The following is a 22,688-nucleotide window of genomic DNA, read 5'->3' as shown; positions in this document are numbered from 1 at the left end:
ACAGATGCTGGTCCACCCCAAAGACCGCACACCCAAACACAAGAAAAGCAATCTAGTGTATGTGGTCCAATGCAGTGAGGAATGCACAGACCTGTATATTGGGGAGACTAAACAACCACGACACAAACGCATGGCTCAACACAGAAGGGCCAACTCCTCAGGTCAAGACTCTGCTGTCTACTTACATCTGAAGGACAGAGGACACTCGTTTGAGGACCACCAGGTGCACATTTTAGACAGAGAAGATGGATGGTTTGAAAGAGGTGTCAAGGAAGCATCTACACCAGGGTTGAGAAGCCGTCATTGAACAGGGGAGGGGGTCTACGCCACCACTTATCCCCCACTTACAATGCTGTCCTTTCATCACTTCCCAGGAAACTCAACAAACGTAACCTATTGGCCTCAGGTGAAGATACCAACGATGGTCGTTCAGTCTTGGCCACAGGTAGTCTTAACGACCGTAACGCCTGTCGTCACAGAAACAAGGAACACTAACGAACCAGCGGTATCGATGACCCGGGCCAACGACCCCACTGAGGTTAAATAGCTGAGCTTCCCTGCCAGTCAGTCAGAACTGAAGAAGTCCTTTGGATGAGGGACGAAACGTCTTCCAGTATCTTCAACCAAGTCCAGTTGCCCTTGATTTTAACCTTCGTTGGATAACTATGACCTGGATGACTGAGAATCTTCATAGACATCTTACCAGTCCAATAAACCAGCATAACCAGCTCAAAACCAGCTACAACCGGCTGAAACCAGCAACCATCTTAAGCTGGTTTAAGCTGTTTTCAGCAGCAGCCCCCCCCCACATTACCACACTAAAAATACAAGAGTGTATCAGAGCATGTGACTGATGATCGATACCTGCGTAAATAAAGTGTCCTAATGTGGATTTGTAGTCATGTGAGTCATTGCTGCAGTCCTGATGGAACAGTTTCATATTAAAATGCTTTGGTGTCATTTTAGGTTGATTTAAAGTTTTAAGCTAAACTGCCAGAAGAGCACGAGAAGGCCTTCAGATAAAAGACCGAGAGATGGTGAGTGTACTTATTGATACTGTAGTCAAGTTTCACGACAGTTTCTTTAGTTCGTTTCCTCCTCTAGTTCATCATAAGTACACATTTCTTTTGTTAAATTTGCTAAAATAGAACTATACTTTTGTGCAGTTCTTATCAGGAGAACATTTCTCGGACAAGTGAATGTAGATATTCATTATTTAGAAACATTTCTCTGTGTTCTGTGAATTTCTTGAGCCCATTCTTCCTACAACTGCTGTGGTGGTGAATGAAAATGGACAGCGTCCTCTTGTGAACACAGTATAATGAACAATACTTTACCATGTCTTATTAAAGTATAATGAACAATACTTCACCATGTGTTATTAAAGTATAATGAACAATACTTCACCATGTGTTATTAAAGTATAATGAACAATACTTCACCATGTGTTATTAAAGTATAATGAACAATACGTCACCATGTCTTATTAAAGTATAATGAACAATACTTTACCATGTCTTATTAAAGTATAATGAACAATACTTCACCATGTGTTATTAAAGTATAATGAACAATACTTCACCATGTGTTATTAAAGTATAATGAACAATACTTTACCATGTGTTATTAAAGTATAATGAACAGTACTTCACCGTGTCTTATTAAAGTATAATGAACAATACTTTACCATGTCTTATTAAAGTATAACGAACAATACTTTACCATGTGTTATTAAAGTATAATGAACAATACTTCACCGTGTCTTATTAAAGTATAATGAACAATACTTCACCATGTCTTATTAAAGTATAATGAACAATACTTTACCATGTCTTATTAAAGTATAATGAACAATACTTCACCATGTCTTATTAAAGTATAATGAACAATACTTTACCATGTGTTATTAAAGTATAATGAACAATACTTTACCATGTCTTATTAAAGTATAATGAACAATACTTCACCATGTCTTATTAAAGTATAATGAACAATACTTCACCATGTCTTATTAAAGTATAATGAACAATACTTCACCATGTGTTATTAAAGTATAATGAACAATACTTTACCATGTGTTATTAAAGTATAATGAACAATACTTTACCATGTGTTATTAAAGTATAATGAACAATACTTTACCATGTCTTATTAAAGTATAATGAACAATACTTTACCATGTCTTATTAAAGTATAATGAACAATACTTCACCATGTCTTATTAAAGTATAATGAACAATACTTCACCATGTCTTATTAAAGTATAATGAACAATACTTCACCATGTGTTATTAAAGTATAATGAACAATACTTTACCATGTCTTATTAAAGTATAATGAACAATACTTCCCATGAATCATGATGTAAATATGTTAAAGTGACAACAGGTCCTTTTCTGGTGCTGGAGGAAGGTGTTCTGCATTTCTCTGAACAGAGAGTGATGGTAGGTGATGGGACCAGCCTTGATACTATCATCAGTCCTCAAACCTGCACAGGCTCACATCCTCCAGGTACTGGGGAAACTCTGGGAGAAAAACTAAATGACTCAACTTCACTTTTATTGTACACCAGTACGAACAGTACGGCCTTTATCTGGTGGTTCATCAAACAGAACTAAAGCCAAAAAAGCATTAAAAGATCTGAAAGCCCAGAGCTGGAGATCATTTTTGACTCATTAATGCTCACCAGGTTTCACACATTAGTAGGCCTACATAACTTATGGGAACTGCAGGCTGCATTAAAAATATTTACTTAACATAATAAGTATTTTACACTGGAGAAAATAGCAAAGGAAAATAAAAAGCTTTGTTTTGGAAGAGTTTTGTTTTGACACATAACAGCAGATGGTGGAAGCTGAGACTTGTTAGCAGCTATAGCACCACAGAAAGAGAAGCTGGAAGGCAGGTGAAGTTCCTCTGGTAGCAGTGCAGCCTTCTCTTTGATAGAAACACAAGTCAAAAGGTCAAAGGTCAGACTCAGTGATTAACTTCCTCTGGTAGCAGTGCAGCCTTCTCTCTGATAGAAACACAAGTCAAAAGGTCAAAGGTCAAACTCAGTGATTAACTTCCTCTGGTAGCAGTGCAGCCTTCTCTTTGATAGAAACACAAGTCAAAAGGTCAAAGGTCAAACTCAGTGATTAACTTCCTCTGGTAGCAGTGCAGCCTTCTCTCTGATAGAAACACAAGTCAAAAGGTCAAAGGTCAGACTCAGTGATTAACTTCCTCTGGTAGCAGTGCAGCCTTCTCTCTGATAGAAACACAAGTCAAAAGGTCAAAGGTCAGACTCAGTGATTAACTTCCTCTGGTAGCAGTGCAGCCTTCTCTCTGATAGAAACACAAGTCAAAAGGTCAAAGGTCAAACTCAGTGATTAACTTCCTCTGGTAGCAGTGCAGCCTTCTCTCTGATAGAAACACAAGTCAAAAGGTCAAAGGTCAGACTCAGTGATTAACTTCCTCTGGTAGCAGTGCAGCCTTCTCTCTGATAGAAACACAAGTCAAAAGGTCAAAGGTCAGACTCAGTGATTAACTTCCTCTGGTAGCAGTGCAGCCTTCTCTCTGATAGAAACACAAGTCAAAAGGTCAAAGGTCAAACTCAGTGATTAACTTCCTCTGGTAGCAGTGCAGCCTTCTCTCTGATAGAAACACAAGTCAAAAGGTCAAAGGTCAAACTCAGTGATTAACTTCCTCTGGTAGCAGTGCAGCCTTCTCTTGATAGAAACACAAGTCAAAAGGTCAAAGGTCAGACTCAGTGATTAACTTCCTCTGGTAGCAGTGCAGCCTTCTCTCTGATAGAAACACAAGTCAAAAGGTCAAAGGTCAGACTCAGTGATTAACTTCCTCTGGTAGCAGTGCAGCCTTCTCTCTGATAGAAACACAAGTCAAAAGGTCAAAGGTCAGACTCAGTGATTAACTTCCTCTGGTAGCAGTGCAGCCTTCTCTTTGATAGAAACACAAGTCAAAAGGTCAAAGGTCAGACTCAGTGATTAACTTCCTCTGGTAGCAGTGCAGCCTTCTCTCTGATAGAAACACAAGTCAAAAGGTCAAAGGTCAAACTCAGTGATTAACTTCCTCTGGTAGCAGTGCAGCCTTCTCTCTGATAGAAACACAAGTCAAAAGGTCAAAGGTCAGACTCAGTGATTAACTTCCTCTGGTAGCAGTGCAGCCTTCTCTTGATAGAAACACAAGTCAAAAGGTCAAAGGTCAGACTCAGTGATTAACTTCCTCTGGTAGCAGTGCAGCCTTCTCTTTGATAGAAACACAAGTCAAAAGGTCAAAGGTCAGACTCAGTGATTAACTTCCTCTGGTAGCAGTGCAGCCTTCTCTGTGATAGAAACACAAGTCAAAAGGTCAAAGGTCAAAGGTCAGACTCAGTGATTAACTTCCTCTGGTAGCAGTGCAGCCTTCTCTTTGATAGAAACACAAGTCAAAAGGTCAAAGGTCAGACTCAGTGATTAACTTCCTCTGGTAGCAGTGCAGCCTTCTCTCTGATAGAAACACAAGTCAAAAGGTCAAAGGTCAAAGGTCAGACTCAGTGATTAACTTCCTCTGGTAGCAGTGCAGCCTTCTCTCTGATAGAAACACAAGTCAAAAGGTCAAAGGTCAAACTCAGTGATTAGCTTCCTCTGGTAGCAGTGCAGCCTTCTCTTTGATAGAAACACAAGTCAAAAGGTCAAAGGTCAGACTCAGTGATTAACTTCCTCTGGTAGCAGTGCAGCCTTCTCTTTGATAGAAACACAAGTCAAAAGGTCAAAGGTCAGACTCAGTGATCAACTTCCTCTGGTAGCAGTGCAGCCTTCTCTCTGATAGAAACACAAGTCAAAAGGTCAAAGGTCAGACTCAGTGATTAACTTCCTCTGGTAGCAGTGCAGCCTTCTCTCTGATAGAAACACAAGTCAAAAGGTCAAAGGTCAGACTCAGTGATTAACCTTCTCTCTGGTCAGAACCTTGTTGCCTGTCGGCGCCACAGAAGGGGGCACAGTGACCTCTGCTGGTTGAGCTCCCACACAGCAAGAAGGCCTATAAATAAACTGCTCATAAAAATAAAGGCAACACTAAAATAACACATCCTCGATCTGAATGAATGAAATAATCTCATTAAATACTTTCTTTACATAGTTGATGTGCTGACAACAAAATCACACAAATTATCAGTGGAAATCAAATTTATCAACCCATGGAGGTCTGGATTTGGAGTCACACTCAAAATCAAAGTGGAAAACACTACAGGCCGATCCAGCTTTGATGTAACGTCCTTAAAACAAGTCAGAATGAGGCTCAGTGGTGTTTGTGGCGTCCACGTGTCTGTATGACCTCCCTACAACGCCTGGGCTCCTGATGAGGTGGAGGATGGTCTCCTGAGGGATCTCCTCCCAGACCTGGACTAAAGCATCCGCCAACTGCTGGACGGTCTGTGGTGCAACGTGGCGTTGGTGGATGGAGACATGATGTCCCAGATGTCCTCACTTGGATTCAGGTCTGGGGAACGGGCCGGTCAATAGCATCACTGCTGACACACTCCAGCCACATGAGGTCTAGCATTGTCCTGCATTAGGAGGAACCCAGGGCCGACCGCACCAGCATATGGTCTCACAAGGGGTCCTAGGATCTCATCTCGGTACCTAACGGCAGTCAGGCTACCTCTGGCGAGCACACGGAGGGCCGTGCCGCCCCCCAGAGAAACGCCACCCCACACCATCACTGACCCACCGCCAAACCGGTCCTGCTGGAGGATGTTGCAGGCAGCAGAACGTTCTCCACGGCGTCTCCAGACTCTGTCACGTCTGTCACACCTGCTCAGCGTGAACCTGGAGGGAGAAAATGTAGACGATGTAGGAAAGACCGTGACGGGAAAGAATGTAATGAACCTGTGAAATGTTGTAATTGTTGGGGGGAACATCCAAAGTTACATCAAAGCAGGAAATGTGGAGAGAATAAAACAGGAAAATATCTTATGCAGAGGCAGTAAAGAGAGTGGAGGACTACAGTGGGGTCAGCCAAGGACACAACGAGGCCATTGCAAGGGATCTGGTGAAGAGACGGTGACTCAGTCGTGATTAGCAAGAAAAGACTTCTGGCATTCATGGTTGAAGCACTTTACAGTTAGAGACTGATGATAATGAAGAAGAAGAAGAACTGGGCAGTAGTTACGGGGACTATGATGGTGATCAGTGTCTTTGTATTATGTTTTACATAATGCAGTGGAATGCTGGGAGCCTTATTGCGAAGAATTCAAACATTTGAGAAAAACCCGAAATTATTTGCATTGAGGAAACTAGATTTTGTAAACCTGGGTACAAATGTGAAAGGAAAGCTAGAGAGAGAATATATCAGGAGGGGGATGTGCAACTTTTATTAAAAATGGAACTCAGTATAAAAACAGAGTGTTATCACAGAGGTTTGGACTGATCGAGGGAAAATCTCTATTATAAATGTGTATAATCTGTGCATTAAACGGGGGTTTTAATGCTCATAATGAACTGTGGGGATGTAAGAAGAGGGACAGAAATGGTCAAATTATAGAAGACTTATAGAAGACAAGTCGATCAACGTCATCTGTCACAGATATAACAATTGTATCAGCAGAGTTAGCATCAGCCAGCAGGTGGGAGACAATGGGTCTTTATACAGTGGGACGTGACCATGTGCCAATAATTTCTACATTTGGTAGGTGTCTCATCGAGGAGCCAGTTAATTGTCCCCTGAGGCTTAATTAGAAAAGAGCTGATTGGATAAAGTTTGAGGATCAAGTAATATTTATACAATCAATCTTCTTTGTATTATTAAGTTTTTTTGAAACAGCGAGACATATATCAACTTATTATGTCAGGATGTTTTCAGTTGAGGATATTTCACAGTAATCTTTATATTTTATGATAATCAGTGCAGTAGTTTAATATTAAATGTTTGTACTGTAATTCTATAAAAATGTAAGAATTACTTTGTCTTCCAAAATAAAGCTGATTTTAAAATATTGAGCACGTGCTTTTATTGAATCTGTAAAATAATTTCTCTGTAAAACCTTTAATGATAAATGTCTGTAAACTTAATGAGGAGAACGAGACTCTCCTGTTCTTTCTCTAAATGACGGAGAGAACGTCTCGGGTTACGTATGTAACCCTGGTTCCCCGAGAAGGGGAACGAGACACTGCGTCGGTTACGACACTATGCGTTCCCATAGTGTCGTAACCGACGCAGTGTCTTCGAGTTCCCTCGAAGTGAAACTCAGAGGAACTTCTGTTCAAAGTACAAATACCAGAAACTGAAGCATCAGATCACACGGAGAGGGAGCAGGTCTGACAGTCCTGGATCAGGGTTTAAAGAGACCATCAGAGAACCAGCTGTTCAGCCAGTCTGCTGAGCTGAAACACAGGAAGCAGGATGAAGCAGCAGCTGCAGGATCGGGTCCAGATCCAGATCCAGGTCCAGGTCCAGAATCAGTTAGTGGGGACCAGAATCCTTCCTGCATTAAAGAGAAGAAGCTGGAGTTAACTGGGTTCAAACTGGTGTAAACTGGTTTCAGACTGTGTGTACTGGTGTAAACCGGTTTCAGACTGTGTAAACTGGTGTAAACTGGTTTCAGACTGTGTAAACTGGTGTAAACTGGTTTCAGACTGTGTAAACTGGTGTAAACCGGTTTCAGACTGTGTCTACTGGTGTAAACTGGTTTCAGACTGTGTAAACTGGTGTAAACTGGTTTCAGACTGTGTAAACTGGTGTAAACTGGTTTCAGACTGTGTGTACTGGTGTAAACTGGTTTCAGACTGTGTAAACTGGTGTAAACTGGTTTCAGACTGTGTGTACTGGTGTAAACTGGTTTCAGACTGTGTGTACTGGTGTAAACTGGTTTCAGACTGTGTGTACTGGTGTAAACTGGTTTCAGACTGTGTGTACTGGTGTAAACTGGTTTCAGACTCTGTGTACTGGTGTAAACTGGTTTCAGACTGTGTAAACTGGTGTAAACTGGTTTCAGACTGTGTCTACTGGTGTAAACTGGTTTCAGACTGTGTCTACTGGTGTAAACTGGTTTCAGACTGTGTGTACTGGTGTAAACTGGTTTCAGACTGTGTCTACTGGTGTAAACTGGTTTCAGACTCTGTGTACTGGTGTAAACTGGTTTCAGACTGTGTGTACTGGTGTAAACTGGTTTCAGACTCTGTGTACTGGTGTAAACTGGTTTCAGACTGTGTGTAAACTGGTGTAAACTGGTTTCAGACTGTGTGTACTGGTGTAAACTGGTTTCAGACTGTGTGTACTGGTGTAAACTGGTTTCAGACTGTGTGTACTGGTGTAAACTGGTTTCAGACTCTGTGTACTGGTGTAAACTGGTTTCAGACTGTGTGTATTGGTGTAAACTGGTTTTAGACTGTGTGTACTGGTCTGACCTCGGGCCTTCCTCTTGTAGTAGATGAATCCAGCCAGAGATAAGATCAGACCCAGGATCAGTCCTGAGGCTCCCATGGCGATCTTGTTTCTCTCAGACTCAGGCAGGGACGGGTCTGAGGACAGACAGGTGAGCAGGCAGACAGGTAGAGAGACAGACAGGTGAGCAGAGAGCTGGACAGGTAATCAGACAGACAGGTGAGCAGACAGACAGGTGAGCAGACAGACATGTAATCAGACAGACATGTAATCAGACAGACAAGTGAACAGACAGACAGGTGAACAGACAGACAGGTGAGCAGACAGACATGTAATCAGACAGACAGGTGAACAGACAGACAGGTGAACAGACAGACAGGTGGAGAGACAGACAGGTGAACAGACAGACAGGTGAACAGACAGACAGGTGAGCAGACAGACAGGTGAACAGAGAGACAGGTGAACAGACAGACAGGTGAACAGACAGACAGGTGAGCAGACAGACAGGTGAGCAGACAGACAGGTGAACAGACAGACAGGTGAGCAGACAGACAGGTATTTACCCCAGTCAGTCACCAGAGGTTCCTTCAGGCTGGCGTGCTCCACCACACAGGAGATCTTCTCTCCAGACCTGATTCAACACAAACCAGCACGTCAGACTTTCTGCCACACTTACTGACAGACCTGGACCTGGACCTGGACCTGGACCTGGACTCACCTGGGCGTGTACTCCAGGTGAGAGTGGACCTGGTAGTACCAGTCCCCGTCTGCCAGCTCATCAGTGGAAGTGACATCAGAGGTGACTTCCTGTCCGTCTCTGAGCCAGCCCACTATGATCTGTTTGGGGTAGAAGCTGAAGACGCTGCAGACCAACATGGAGGGATGTTTACCACCAGAGGGCGTCTTGGAGCGCAGCCTGACGTAGGGCTCAGCTGCAACACAGAGTTTATTTTAACTCTATGGTATTATGAGGTAGTAGCAGTAGTACCGCCTGCAGTATTAGTACTAGTTGTTGTCTAATATTAATAATACAGTTTGGATACGTGAGCTGAGTCGTTCAGTGAGGAACAACATCACGACACACTGGTTCTCACTGGAATCTGTTACCATGGAAACCTCCAGGTTAGCCCGGTGCCGGTCCGGCTGGCTCTCTCTTGTCTTGCGTTTCCACCAGGTGCAGGCTGGGATCTCATTATTATCTGGTGACGTGTCGTACATCTTCAGTATTTGACGATACAAAGAAAGTTCTTATTGTTCTTTACAGATCTTCCTCACTGTTAAAGGTTCTCTCTGTGGCCGTGGAACCTCTTCTCTGAATATTCTTACATCAGACTTTATAAAAACCAAGATGGCCGTCTCGGTACTGCGCTCTCCAGTACTCTTCATGTGTCATGGTCACATTTACCGGAGAAGAGACTTTCTGCTGCTCACACTGTACCACTTCATCGAACCTGAAACTTTCCCAGAGCAGGATGTTGCTCTGCGCTCCTGTCGATCCACCTGGGGATGAACTGCTGCTGCTAAACAGACCAAACAGGGACGTCTGCCGCTCTGACATCAATAACTCTGATCATGTGACCTTAGGGCTGGGCGATGTAGCAAAACACTGTTATCATGTGAACTGAAGAAACGTCTCGGGTTACGTATGTAACCCTGGTTCCCCGAGAAGGGGAACGAGAGACTGCGTCGGTTACGACACTATGGGAACGCCTCTAGGCGAAGCAGGTCTGAACGTGAATGAAATCACTCCAATCCTATTGGCTTGTTGCTAGAACGGTAAGGTGTGACGGAATAACCGGAGGAGTATAAAGCACACCTGTACACACTCATCATTAGCTTAAACTATGAAGCAGGCGCTTCAGGCGGGGAGAGAGGTGCGGCGGGCCGACGCAGTCTCTCGTTCCCCTTCTCGGGGAACCAGGGTTACATACGTAACCCGAGACGTTCCCCTTCGAGGGAACTCGAACTGCGTCGGTTACGACACTATGGGAACGAGATACCCACTAAACCGTGCCAAAAACCCCGTCTGCCCCTGTGTGCAATAAAGTGGCACGACTAAGAGGAGAGCGCACGAGTGCCAGGTGCCGAAGGAAGGTCAAGACTGTAAAACCGAATGAATGTGTGCGGAGTGGCCCAGCCAGCGCTGCATCCATACACTTGGTGAATGTGCGAGGGGAAGTGCCAGGCCGAATGGAAGAACCCGATACTGGTAAGCCACACCCCCGAAGGCAAACCTCAGGAACTTCCTGTGAGAAGGACGGATGGAGACCTGGAAATAGGCGTCCTTTAGATCTATCGTGACGAACCAATCCTCAGATTGGATGTGCGTCACGGTGGTGGGGATGATGAGCATCTTTAACCTGAATCTCCTCAGAGACCGGTTAGAACCCGCAAATCCAAAATAGGGCACGCAGCCCTCCGTCCTTCTTGGGGACTATGAAGTACCGGCTGTAGAACTGGCGTCTCTGTCTGGGGGGAAGACACGTTCCACGGCCCGGGTGCGGGAGGGGAGAAAGACTCCCCTACCCCGGTCTTCCCTGAGCTCCGTCGGGACTGGATGACGGTCCTCAGATCGCGTCTCTCAGATGGCTGAGGGTGAGAGCGCCGTCTCGCTGCCCCAGCTCCTCGGGGGGGGGCTCCCCCGAGAAGCGACACTCTGCTTCCTCTCCTCTCCGTAGGAGCTCGTAGAGGGAAGGGACCTACGCCTGGCAGCCTCAGCTGCCTTGGGTCCAGACCGGCGAGGGAGGTACTGGCGGAACGCTTCGCACTGCGTCTAACGCTTCGTGGTTCTGCGAAGCTCCGCCAGATCTTCCTCGGAGGGACCCCCCCTCTGAACCATCTCCTGTAGCAGGTTGGCTTGGTAGGCTTGAAGCACCGTGGTGTGCAAGCTCGCACCTGCCTGGCCCGCTGCCATGTACGCCTTCCCCACGAGCGTGGATATGGTGCGACATGGTTTGGATGGTAACGCCGGTTTCTCCAGGGAGGACGCAAGTCGAGGGGAGAGATAGCTCGCAAGCTCATCCTCCACCCGAGGCTCCCATAACCACGGTCCCTAACCCCCATCACATTACTGTAGTTCAGTGATCGGGGTGTGGAAAGCCATGTAGAGAAGGGTCTGCCCCATGATTACTCAGTTCATCATGTACTTTCTTTTCAGGAAAGAATGGCAGAGACCGGTGTGGAGGTGGCGTGTGGTGCTTAAGAAACCTTTCATCAAGCTACCACTAGCCTGTGGTGTCTGCTCCTCCTGTGGCCAGTTGATGTTGAGCTTAGCCACGGCTCTAGTCACCTCGGACTCGGAGTCGGATTGCTGCAGCGTCTCCGGATCCAAACCGCGAGCGGGAGAAGCCGAGAACGGGCTCCCGAACGAGGAAAGGAAGCGTCGGAGCCAGCGGATGACAGTCGGGAAAAAGCCTCAGCCGTCCCGAAATCCTCCGACAGATCACGCTGTGAACCCATGAGTGAAGCCGCCGGGCTGCCTCAGCGGCCGCAGGGCCCACACCACGGGGAAAACACATCCGGCCATCCTCGGAAAGAGAGCCATGCTGTACCTCAGTATCCGCACGGAAAGGGCTTCGCAACGGGCGCAGGCAGCCCCCTCGAGAGCTGCCCGGGCGTGCTCCATCCCCAAACATGAGACACACATCTCATGAGAATCTCCATCCGTGATGTACCGAGGGCAAGAAAAAACACACCTTCTGTACATCTGGTTGCCGGACATGCTGGTAGACTTCTTCTTCAGGTAAGACACACTGCTTGTAGGACTGGAGCTTTCTTCAAACAACATACAGAGCGCCTGCTGAATAAAAAAAAGCTAATGATGAGTGTGTACAGGTGTGCTTTATACTCCTCCGGTTATTCCGTCACACCTTACCGTTCTAGCAACAAGCCAATAGGATTGGAGTGATTTCATTCACGTTCAGACCTGCTTCGCCTAGAGGCGTTCCCATAGTGTCGTAACCGACGCAGTTCGAGTTCCCTCGAAGGGGAACCAGATGGTTAATTGTAGTTTTCAACTTTTCTTTATGGTCAGAATGTGACACTTGATGCCAAACTGTGGATGGTGCAGTGGGTAAGACACATGCCTTTGGTGTGAGAGACCTGGGTTCAATCCCCCCACTGTGACCCTGAGCAAGACACTTAACCCCTCGTTGCTCCAGAGGCGTGCGACCTCTGACGTGTAAATGTAAGTCCCTTTGGATAAAAGCGTCCAATAAATGTTGCTTCAAAAATCTGACGTACAACATTCAGAATTATTATGATAACTTGTTTTTTTAAAAGAATATCATCAGTAAATGTTTCCCTCAACAAAATAAAGATCTTTCAGTAAAATTAAGTGTAAATTAGTTCAGGATTCAAAGGAATTAAATCAAACATTAACGATATATTGAACATTTGTTATATTGTGATAATTATCATTATTGATTTATTGTTCAGCCCTGTGTGACCTCTGTTTGAGTTTAGGAAGGATGGGGTCGCAATCCAGCTTGCAAATTATCCAGTTTACTAAGTATTATTGCGTAAATGACAACAGGAGCAAACACAATGGAGGTGGCAGTATTTAAATGAGGGTTTTGCGTGTTTTAATGGTTTCCTCCGTGGAGAGTCGGGAGGGAAGCAGCCACAGCGTAAAAACCTGGGTTTGTTTCTTTCAGTGCGTCCCGAGTATGTGGAAATCGTCCTGCCTGAGAGTGCACTAAGTACTTGGGACAGCACAGCTGAAAAACTGCTTCGGGAAACCCCAGCAGAAACAGCTACAGTATGCTGGAACGACCCAGACGCGAGGAAATGCCAGCAGATCGTGCTTCATCCAGCTAGAAGGAACGATCACCGACCGTCCGTGATCTCCTGTCCCTGTACGCCCCAACGCCCCATTCCCTCTGCGATACCTACAATGGGTTGTGTCGCTATTCCGACCGGCGCAGCGAACAGTTGGTGATCGTTCCCTCTGGCTGGATGAATTTAAAAGTAAAAGTACTAAATGAACAACAGGTGATATGTTGCACTTTTTAAAGACGTCATTCTGCTGCACATCTTCATCTCTAATTCCTACTTCTAATCTCTAATATCTCCTTTCCTGCTGCTCACGTTGACTGTGAATGAAATGTAATCTGGGTTCAATAAAGCAGCAGAATACACTGCTGGGGAACTGGTTCTCCATAAATAATATTAAACAGAGTACGGTCAGACCTGCTCTATATCAAAAGTGCAATGAGATGACTTTGGCGCAACATAAATAAAACTGAAAGCATTTGAAATTAACATAAACATTTACCTGGGCAGGTAAAACAAATGACTGCTTATTGTAAAAAGATCTGTGGGGTCGTCGATCTTGGCAGCGATGTTAGTGATATTTAATGTTAATCAATTTAACGTTATTTTATCATCAGTAGTAGCAGCAGCAGAGTTTCTCCACCAGGAGGCGACACAGACTTTATTCTGATGTGTTGAAGGAACATGAACATTAGTCTGGTATTATATTTCATAACGTTTGTAACTCAGAACAAACTGCTGTGTAAAATCAGATAATATTATAAACATCTTCTGTGCATGATGATCAATATAAATATATAAATCAGAGCTGAGGTTGGTTCAGTCAGAGTGTTAATGAATCAATAAGTAATCAATAACATGATGATCTGATGCTGTTGGATGTTACAGAAACAAACTCACCTGACTTAGACAGACGAGCCTGGTAGTCGATCCCAACGTTGTTTAGGCAGTACCTCTCCTTCGAAGCTCTCAGCCCAGCCATATATGAAGGATTGTTGTTCCAGTCATCAGCACACTTCAGTCCGTACTCAGTGAATCCAACAAACTTCCCCACACTGCTGCTGAACCTGACGATCTCCTTCTTGTTGTAATAAGTAGACCTGATGTACTCGATGTCCTTCAGCTCAGTGGAGTTAAACTCACAGCGGGTCACATAAAAGCTCCGAAATCCATCTGAAGAAAAAAGATCAGACTATTGATGAGCCATCACAGGGAATGCAGTATGATCAGTAATAAGTGTATTGATCAGTGTATTGATCAGAGTATTGATGGTACCTGCTGCGTGGAGGCTGATGAAGAGGAGGGAGAAGCTGAGAAAGGATGAAGCCATGTTCCTCTGTTGACCTGACAAACACTGAGAGAGTCTGACTGAGAGCTGCTGGAAGAAGCAGAGGAAGGATCACATGACCTGATCATCATCTGTTACCAGGCAGACGATGGGACACAAGTCACACTCCGTTGTCTATTATGAAAGAGGGAACAAAAGCAATGAAATACGAGTTCAGTGAACATTAATTTGAGACATTTCAAAGGTAAACATTGTTGTTCAATTACAATTTTTCCCCATGATGTTGTTAACATTAAAATTCAGGCAGAATTAAGTTCTTCCTAAACATTTCTGCTGTAAATTATCTGAGTACAAAGATACCACATGAAATAATTAAAGCTGAGAATGTTCATTTAAATTAAATTTAAATGTTTCCCATTTACAAGTCTTACCCTGGATTCATTTTCAATATAAGAGGAATAATACAAAGCATTGAGTGCACATCTGGATTAGAGCAGGATATCTTTACTCATTGTTTGAGTTGCATGACGTCTTGGAAAAGTTATTTCAGCATTGGTTTTAAAGAACACATTTTATTCGTAGCAAAACATAAAAAGAATTTCTTAAACGGAAAAAAGAGTTATAACTTCATCCAGCCAATCAGCTGCACTCGTTTCCTTTGATGAGGAAGAAGGTTCCAGCAGCCACACCGAGCAGACCCACAGTCAGACCCAGTCCACAAAACACTGCAGGTCCAACACTGGGGGGGGTCGTCTCCACATCTGGAGACAGAAACACAGAGACATTAAACCATCTGGAGACAGAAACACAGAGACATTAAACCATCTGGAGACAGAAACACAGAGACATTAAACCACCTGGAGACAGAAACACAGAGACATTAAACCACCTGGAGACAGAAACACAGAGACATTAAACCATCTGGAGACAGAAACACAGAGAGACATTAAACCATCTGGAGACAGAAACACAGAGAGACATTAAACCATCTGGAGACAGAAACACAGAGACATTAAACCATCTGGAGACAGAAACACAGAGACATTAAACCATCTGGAGACAGAAACACAGAGAGACATTAAACCATCTGGAGACAGAAACACAGAGATATTAAACCATCTGGAGACAGAAACACAGAGAGACATTAAACCATCTGGAGACAGAAACACAGAGATATTAAACCATCTGGAGACAGAAACACAGAGAGACATTAAACCATCTGGAGACAGAAACACAGAGACATTAAACCATCTGGAGACAGAAACACAGAGACATTAAACCATCTAGAGACAGAAACACAGAGACATTAAACCATCTGGAGACAGAAACACAGAGAGACATTAAACCATCTGGAGACAGAAACACAGAGACATTAAACCATCTGGAGACAGAAACACAGAGAGACATTAAACCACCTGGAGACAGAAACACAGAGAGACATTAAACCTTCTGGAGACAGAAACACAGAGAGACATTAAACCATCTGGAGACAGAAACACAGAGACATTAAACCATCTGGAGACAGAAACACAGAGACATTAAACCATCTGGAGACAGAAACAGACAGAGACATTAAACCATCTGGAGACAGAAACACAGAGACATTAAACCATCTGGAGACAGAAACACAGAGACATTAAACCATCTGGAGACAGAAACACAGAGACATTAAACCATCTGGAGACAGAAACACAGAGACATTAAACCATCTGGAGACAGAAACAGACAGAGACATTAAACCATCTGGAGACAGAAACACAGAGACATTAAACCATCTGGAGACAGAAACACAGAGAGACATTAAACCATCTGGAGACAGAAACACAGAGACATTAAACCATCTGGAGACAGAAACACAGAGAGACATTAAACCATCTGGAGACAGAAACACAGAGAGACATTAAACCATCTGGAGACAGAAACACAGAGACATTAAACCATCTGGAGACAGAAACACAGAGACATTAAACCATCTGGAGACAGAAACACAGAGACATTAAACCACCTGGAGACAGAAACACAGAGAGACATTAAACCATCTGGAGACAGAAACACAGAGACATTAAACCATCTGGAGACAGAAACACAGAGAGACATTAAACCATCTGGAGACAGAAACACAGAGACATTAAACCAACTGGAGACAGAAACACAGAGAGACATTAAACCATCTGGAGACAGAAACACAGAGACATTAAACCATCTGGAGACAGAAACACAGAGACATTAAACCATCTGGAGACAGAAACACAGAGACATTAAACCATCAGGTAATGAGGTGTCTGTCTGTGTGAGTTTAAATAAAGTGTCTCACCCCAGATCCGGGTCAGAGGACTGTCCAGGGCCAGATGTTGGACTGTGCAGCTATAAATGTCTCCCTGCTGTGGGATGAACTCCAGTCTGGACGTCTGTCTGAAGGAACCGTCTGTGTTGTAGAAGGGAACGTTGATGCTGGTTCCTTCAGTCACGTTCTCTCCGTTCTTGGTCCAGTAGATCTTTACAGGAGCAGGATAGAAACCAGTCACATGACAGATCAGCTGGTTCTTCTCTCCGAGCTCCTCGTCGTCTCTGGTGTAGACGAGCAGGCTGGAAGGAGGATCTGGACAGGAACACAGATCTTAGTAATTTCTCATATGATCAGTCTGTGTCCAGCCTGTCTGGACTTCAGGGTATCTTTATGTTTGCAGGTTTGAAGTTCTTTGTAAGCTAGAACTCAAAATCTCTGTGTTAGTCTGCACAAAGACAACAAACTAGAAATGGATGAAACACTAGAAACATGTTTTAATGTAACACTGACTCTCTAAACTGTTTACTAGCTTTAATATATTTAATCTGTTTCTTTGTCTCCACCATAAGCTGTCAACATGTCACACTAACACAGTCAATTCTTCATAAAGTGGTCTGGACCCTGCAGCTGGCCTACAGAGGGTAGTAGAACCGCTGTTGCTGGGCCAAAGTAACATTAGCTGCTTCAGCTTCTCCCGGTTTTCTCATCAAAGTTCATGTTGAACCTTCTCTCCCTCCTGAAACTGATAAACCACAAAGGTAACAGAGACTCCCTGTCCAGGTTTGGGACAGAGTACCGATGCACTCAGTAGATCTCCAGACGTTTAGCGAACACACTCCCATTGTTCCCACCAACAGCTGGGACCAAACTTCACAGGATGGTCGGGTTCATTGCAGCACGTTTACAATGACATGAAAGCTGTGAAATATGAGGGAAAGCTGCGAGTCTCTACAGGTTTTTATTTTTCTCATGGTTTTATGAGCACTTATATGTTTATTTTCAGTATAGATTCACACACACTCAGCCTTTAATTAACAATAATATGTAATAAACAAATCCCTATATTCCTTTGTTCAGTTTTTATATTTAGTTTGTGTGTCTTTTCAGTTCAAACAGCTCAAGCAGTTAAAGAGACACAAGATGAGTTTCTCTTTACCGTTCTCCAGAGGATCCTTGATGGCTTTACGTCTTAGTTTGAGGCTGTCTCTGCAGACCTGTAGATCAGCCACAGCAGATTCATAAACTTCTTCCACATAGCTCACATGATCTACAAAGGGGGGCTGAGTATAGACTCCTCTCTTGTTGATGAAGTCTGCGTACCAAAGCTCTTCTCCATCCAGAGCAAACATGAACTCTCCGTCAGAGTCTGAACAGCCAAAGATATTAATGTCCTCATGTAGACCTGAAGAGAGACCAGGACCAGGAGGATCAGCTGTCTGTTTGATCTGAAGCCTCAGAGTTTAAATCTGAAACATGAAACTTACCGTCAGCTGAGACCCAGAGGACCCAGGAGAGACCGAGGACCAGGACCTTCATCATCTTCATCATCATCACAGCTCTCTGTAGACCTGAACCTGTCAGAGACTCTCTGTAGACCTGAACCTGTCTGAGACTCTCTGTAGACCTGAACCCGTCTGAGACTCTCTGTAGACCTGAACCTGTCTGAGACTCTGTGTAGACCTGAGACTCTCTGTAGACCTGAACCTGTCCGAGACTCTCTGTAGACCTGAACCTGTCCGAGACTCTCTGTAGACCTGAACCAGCCTGAGACTCTCTGTAGACCTGAACCTGACTGAGACTCTCTGTAGACCTGAACCTGTCTGAGACTCTCTGTAGACCTGAACCTGTCCGAGACTCTCTGTAGACCTGAACCTGACTGAGACTCTCTGTAGACCTGAACCTGTCCGAGACTCTCTGTAGACCTGAACCTGACTGAGATTCTCTGTAGACCTGAACCTGTCCGAGACTCTCTGTAGACCTGAACCTGTCCGAGACTCTCTGTAGACCTGAAGCTGTCCGAGACTCTCTGTAGACCTGAACCTGTGTGTGAACCAGTCTCACACACAGAGCAGCCAATCACAGAGCAGAGATCACATTATGTCATCAGTAACCAGGTAGACAGACTGCTGTCACCCAGAGTGTGTTCACAGTGTTGTATTAGTACTTTTACTGAAATAAAGTCTGAACGCAGTACTTGTACTTTGGTACCAGAGTGTGTTCACAGTGAGGTATTAGTACTTTTACTGAAGTAAAGTCTGAATGCAGTACTTGTACTTTGGTACCAGAGTGTGTTCCCAGTGAGGTATTAGTACTTTTACTGAAGTAAAGTCTGAACGCAGTACTTGTACTTTGGTACCAGAATATGTTCACAGTGAGGTATTAGTACTTTTACTGAAGTAAAGTCTGAACGCAGTACTTGTACTTTGGTACCAGAGTGTGTTCACAGTGAGGTATTAGTACTTTTACTGAAGTAAAGTCTGAACGCAGTACTTGTACTTTGGTACCAGAGCGTGTTCACAGTGAGGTATTAGTACTTTTACTGAAGTAAAGTCTGAACGCAGTACTTGTACTTTGGTACCAGAGTGTGTTCACAGTGAGGTATTAGTACTTTTACTGAAGTAAAGTCTGAATGCAGTACTTGTACTTTGGTACCAGAGTGTGTTCACAGTGTGGTATTAGTACTTTTACTGAAGTAAAGTCTGAATGCAGTACTTGTACTTTGGTACCAGTGTGTGTTCCCAGTGAGGTATTAGTACTTTTACTGAAGTAAAGTCTGAACGCAGTACTTGTACTTTGGTACCAGAATATGTTCACAGTGAGGTATTAGTACTTTTACTGAAGTAAAGTCTGAACGCAGTACTTGTACTTTGGTACCAGAGTGTGTTCACAGTGAGGTATTAGTACTTTTACTGAAGTAAAGTCTGAATGCAGTACTTGTACTTTGGTACCAGAGTGTGTTCACAGTGAGGTATTAGTACTTTTACTGAAGTAAAGTCTGAATGCAGTACTTGTACTTTGGTACCAGAGTGTGTTCACAGTGAGGTATTAGTACTTTTACTGAAGTAAAGTCTGAATGCAGTACTTGTACTTTGGTACCAGAGTGTGTTCGCAGTGTGGTATTAGTACTTTTACTGAAGTAAAGTCTGAATGCAGTACGTGTACTTTGGTACCAGAGTGTGTTCGCAGTGTGGTATTAGTACTTTTACTGAAGTAAAGTCTGAATGCAGTACTTGTACTTTGGTACCAGAGTGTGTTCACAGTGAGGTATTAGTACTTTTACTGAAGTAAAGTCTGAATGCAGTACTTGTACTTTGGTACCAGAGTGTGTTCGCAGTGTGGTATTAGTACTTTTACTGAAGTAAAGTCTGAATGCAGTACGTGTACTTTGGTACCAGAGTGTGTTCGCAGTGTGGTATTAGTACTTTTACTGAAGTAAAGTCTGAATGCAGTACTTGTACTTTGGTACCAGAGTGTGTTCACAGTGAGGTATTAGTACTTTTACTGAAGTAAAGTCTGAATGCAGTACTTGTACTTTGGTACCAGAGTGTGTTCACAGTGAGGTATTAGTACTTTTACTGAAGTAAAGTCTGAATGCAGTACTTGTACTTTGGTACCAGAGTGTGTTCACAGTGAGGTATTAGTACTTTTACTGAAGTAAAGTCTGAACGCAGTACTTGTACTTTGGTACCAGAGTGTGTTCACAGTGAGGTATTAGTACTTTTACTGAAGTAAAGTCTGAACGCAGTACTTGTATGTTGTATGTTGTTATCTTGTCACAAGATCGCTGACGTAATTGCTGACGTAATCTGCACTCTGCGCATGCGTTGGCGTCTGTAGCCACCTGTCGGAAGCTCAGTCTTAAACCGAACTCTTATCCAGTTTTAATCCACTGTTTTTCGTTACATTTTTATATCCTTTTTATTTAACTTAAGTTTTTAATTTAAGTTTTACGTGGGTTAAGGATTTTAGTCATCCGACATGAACTTTGTTGCGATCAACGCTACTGATCACAACAAAGCTCCGGTGACTATGCTAGCTGAGATAACTCTGCCCCATGAGGACTCCTTAAGAAAGCGAACAAGAAGATTGCTGACCTTATGAAAGACATCCGACGACTTTCAGAGGAACTCAAAGAGAAAGATTCCCTGCTGACTGGCTTTATGGATGTGGCTTCAGTACAAGCCAAACAGATTGTTTCTCTTAGCGCAACCGCTAACATCCAGGACACCGTGTTTTGGGACCCCTCTAGTCTTCCGAGGCTTTCATCCTGCTCGACTCCGAAGCATCAGTCAACCTGGGCTGAAGTGGTGGTCCGTGGCTGCAAGAGAGGTTCGGATGGGGCTGCCTCTCCTCCGTACATCGGCCTCTCCAACCGCTATGCAGCCCTGTCTAACGACACTCCGGTCCATCCAGCAGATGCACCTGCGGCTTCAAGTCTCCCTGATACAGATCTCTTTCGGGGCACAGTGCCTGCCGACACTGTTGCATCTCCTCCACCGGCAACATCTCCTGCACTTGGCCGCCGTTCTGCCGCTGCGCCTGATCCGCGGCCATCATCCCGGTCAAAAACCTCCGCTTCCCGACGTAGGACCCTAAAGGAGGCTGTGCTCAGACGCTCCGGAAGCCGTCTCTACCCTGCACCGTCGGGTAGCCCTTCTCTCAGGTCTATTACTGCTACTCCAACACAACACTCGGCAGCTCACACACTCCATCCTCAGTCCGCACGCAGTGTTGAAGCAGATTCTGCTCAGTCCTGCTCTGGAACCCAACAACCAGCATCTCCTCGTCCTCTTTTCTCCCCAACCACACTAATAATTGGTGACTCCATAACCAGAAACATCCGTTTCTTTAACGCTACCACTCGCTGCTTCCCCGGTGCCACCACGGCTGACATTTTAAAAAAACTCCAGGACCTGATGCCGTCGCTCCCGTCCTCCATCACAAGAGTGATAGTCCATGTCGGAACAAATGACACAGCTCTTCGGCAGTCTGAGCTGACAAAATCAGATTTTAACCGTCTTTTTAACTTTTTAAAGCAGTGTGGAAAGTCCGTTTTTATCTCTGGTCCCATTCCCACAGTCGGTCGCGGTGCTGGCCGCTTCAGTAAACTCCTTGGCCTCCATGACTGGCTCCAGTCCGCCTGCAGGGCTCATCGTGTGTGTTATGTGGATAATTTTAATATTTTATGGCAAAGAATGTCTCTTTTTAAGACAGACGGACTTCACCCAAACAAACGTGGCTCAGAAATGTTAGCTGCGCACATACAGCATGTGGTGCGGTCCACACATGACTTACCTGAATGACTAATCATTCATGCAGCACACCTGGACACACCACCACTCACTGAACAGATCTCTGCCTCACTGCCACAAACAACTGTCTCCACCTGCTGGCATGTAAAGCCGTCTGCTCCCAGCGCTGTTCCAAAGACTTCTATTCCTGTCATCATCACGCATAGACCAGTAAACCGAAATGTGCACATCCCACACAGAAATATTAGTAATCTCTTAAGGATTAGGACAACTGCACCAACTCCAGCACCCAGAACAAACTCATTTAAAATGGCTCTCTTCAATGTGAGATCACTTTCAAGTAAGACTTTTATCTTAAATGATTTTATCTTGTCTGCAAATCTAGATTTTATGTTTTTAACTGAATCCTGGTTGCAGATGAATGACTATAGCCAGCTAGCTGAACTGTGTCCGCCTCAATATGATTGTTTTAGTCAACCGAGGGTCAGTGGTCGTGGTGGTGGGCTAGTGAGCGTGTATAGGAAAAATTTTAAATGTCATCAAGTACGCTGTGATGAATTTATCTCCTTTGAAGTTCTCACTCTTAAAGTTGGAGGGCTGCAACCTATCATATTTGTTATAATTTATCTCCCCCCAAAACCGCCTGGAGGATTTTTATCAGAACTTCCTGAATTTTTATCTACTCTGGTTTTAAATTATGACAGAATTGTTCTTTGCGGCGATTTTAATA

At 44.2% G+C, this 22,688-nt stretch overlaps 2 protein-coding genes across 3 annotated transcripts in view; both read right to left on the bottom strand.

Moving 5' to 3' along the window:
- Positions 1-5,551: 5,551 nt before the first annotated feature.
- LOC119912424 (H-2 class II histocompatibility antigen, E-S beta chain-like) lies at positions 5,552-14,997 on the bottom strand. Its single transcript, XM_038731624.1, has 7 exons — positions 14,407-14,997; positions 14,032-14,304; positions 9,077-9,290; positions 8,922-8,989; positions 8,382-8,495; positions 7,253-7,459; positions 5,552-5,804 (listed from the first exon to the last, which is right to left on the bottom strand). The coding sequence occupies exons 1-6, from the start codon at positions 14,459-14,461 to the stop codon at positions 7,434-7,436; spliced, it is 750 nt and encodes a 249-aa protein (XP_038587552.1). The 5' UTR covers positions 14,462-14,997; the 3' UTR covers positions 5,552-5,804; positions 7,253-7,433.
- Positions 6,518-22,688, bottom strand: part of LOC119912429 (mamu class II histocompatibility antigen, DR alpha chain-like) — a 116,224-nt gene continuing 100,053 nt past the window's right edge. The window contains exons 2-7 of one of the 2 annotated variants that reach the window (XM_038731627.1): positions 18,523-18,716; positions 18,191-18,364; positions 17,863-18,108; positions 16,734-17,018; positions 15,037-15,180; positions 6,518-6,534 (exon numbers count right to left, since the gene is read on the bottom strand). In XM_038731627.1, the coding sequence (XP_038587555.1) occupies positions 15,059-15,180; positions 16,734-17,018; positions 17,863-18,108; positions 18,191-18,257 (720 nt within the window). In that variant the 5' untranslated portion in view covers positions 18,258-18,364; positions 18,523-18,716 and the 3' untranslated portion in view covers positions 6,518-6,534; positions 15,037-15,058. Of the gene's footprint in view, positions 6,535-15,036; positions 15,181-16,733; positions 17,019-17,862; positions 18,109-18,190; positions 18,433-18,470; positions 18,496-18,522; positions 18,717-22,688 lie in introns of those variants that run through there. The other variant, XM_038731628.1, reaches the window with a different exon arrangement.

The sequence above is a fragment of the Micropterus salmoides genome, unplaced genomic scaffold (assembly GCF_014851395.1).
Source record: "Micropterus salmoides isolate LMB-PRFRI ecotype aquatic unplaced genomic scaffold, ASM1485139v1 Ms_hic_scaffold_2, whole genome shotgun sequence".
NCBI lineage: Eukaryota > Metazoa > Chordata > Actinopteri > Centrarchiformes > Centrarchidae > Micropterus > Micropterus salmoides.
The sequence above is the reverse complement of the archived record's forward strand: the minus strand, read 5'-3'. Positions and strand labels throughout refer to the sequence as shown.

Excerpts from the sequence above, each read along its gene's own strand:
- LOC119912424 (XM_038731624.1), bottom strand. The coding sequence starts at position 14,461 with ATGGCTTCATCCTTTCTCAGCTTCTCCCTCCTCTTCATCAGCCTCCAC. Across the intron at positions 8,496-8,921 it reads ACCTCTGGTGACTGACTGGG|ACCCGTCCCTGCCTGAGTCT; the intron begins GTAAATACCTGT and ends GTCTGTCCTCAG. Across the intron at positions 7,460-8,381 it reads CTACAAGAGGAAGGCCCGAG|GAAGGATTCTGGTCCCCACT; the intron begins GTCAGACCAGTA and ends TCTTTAATGCAG.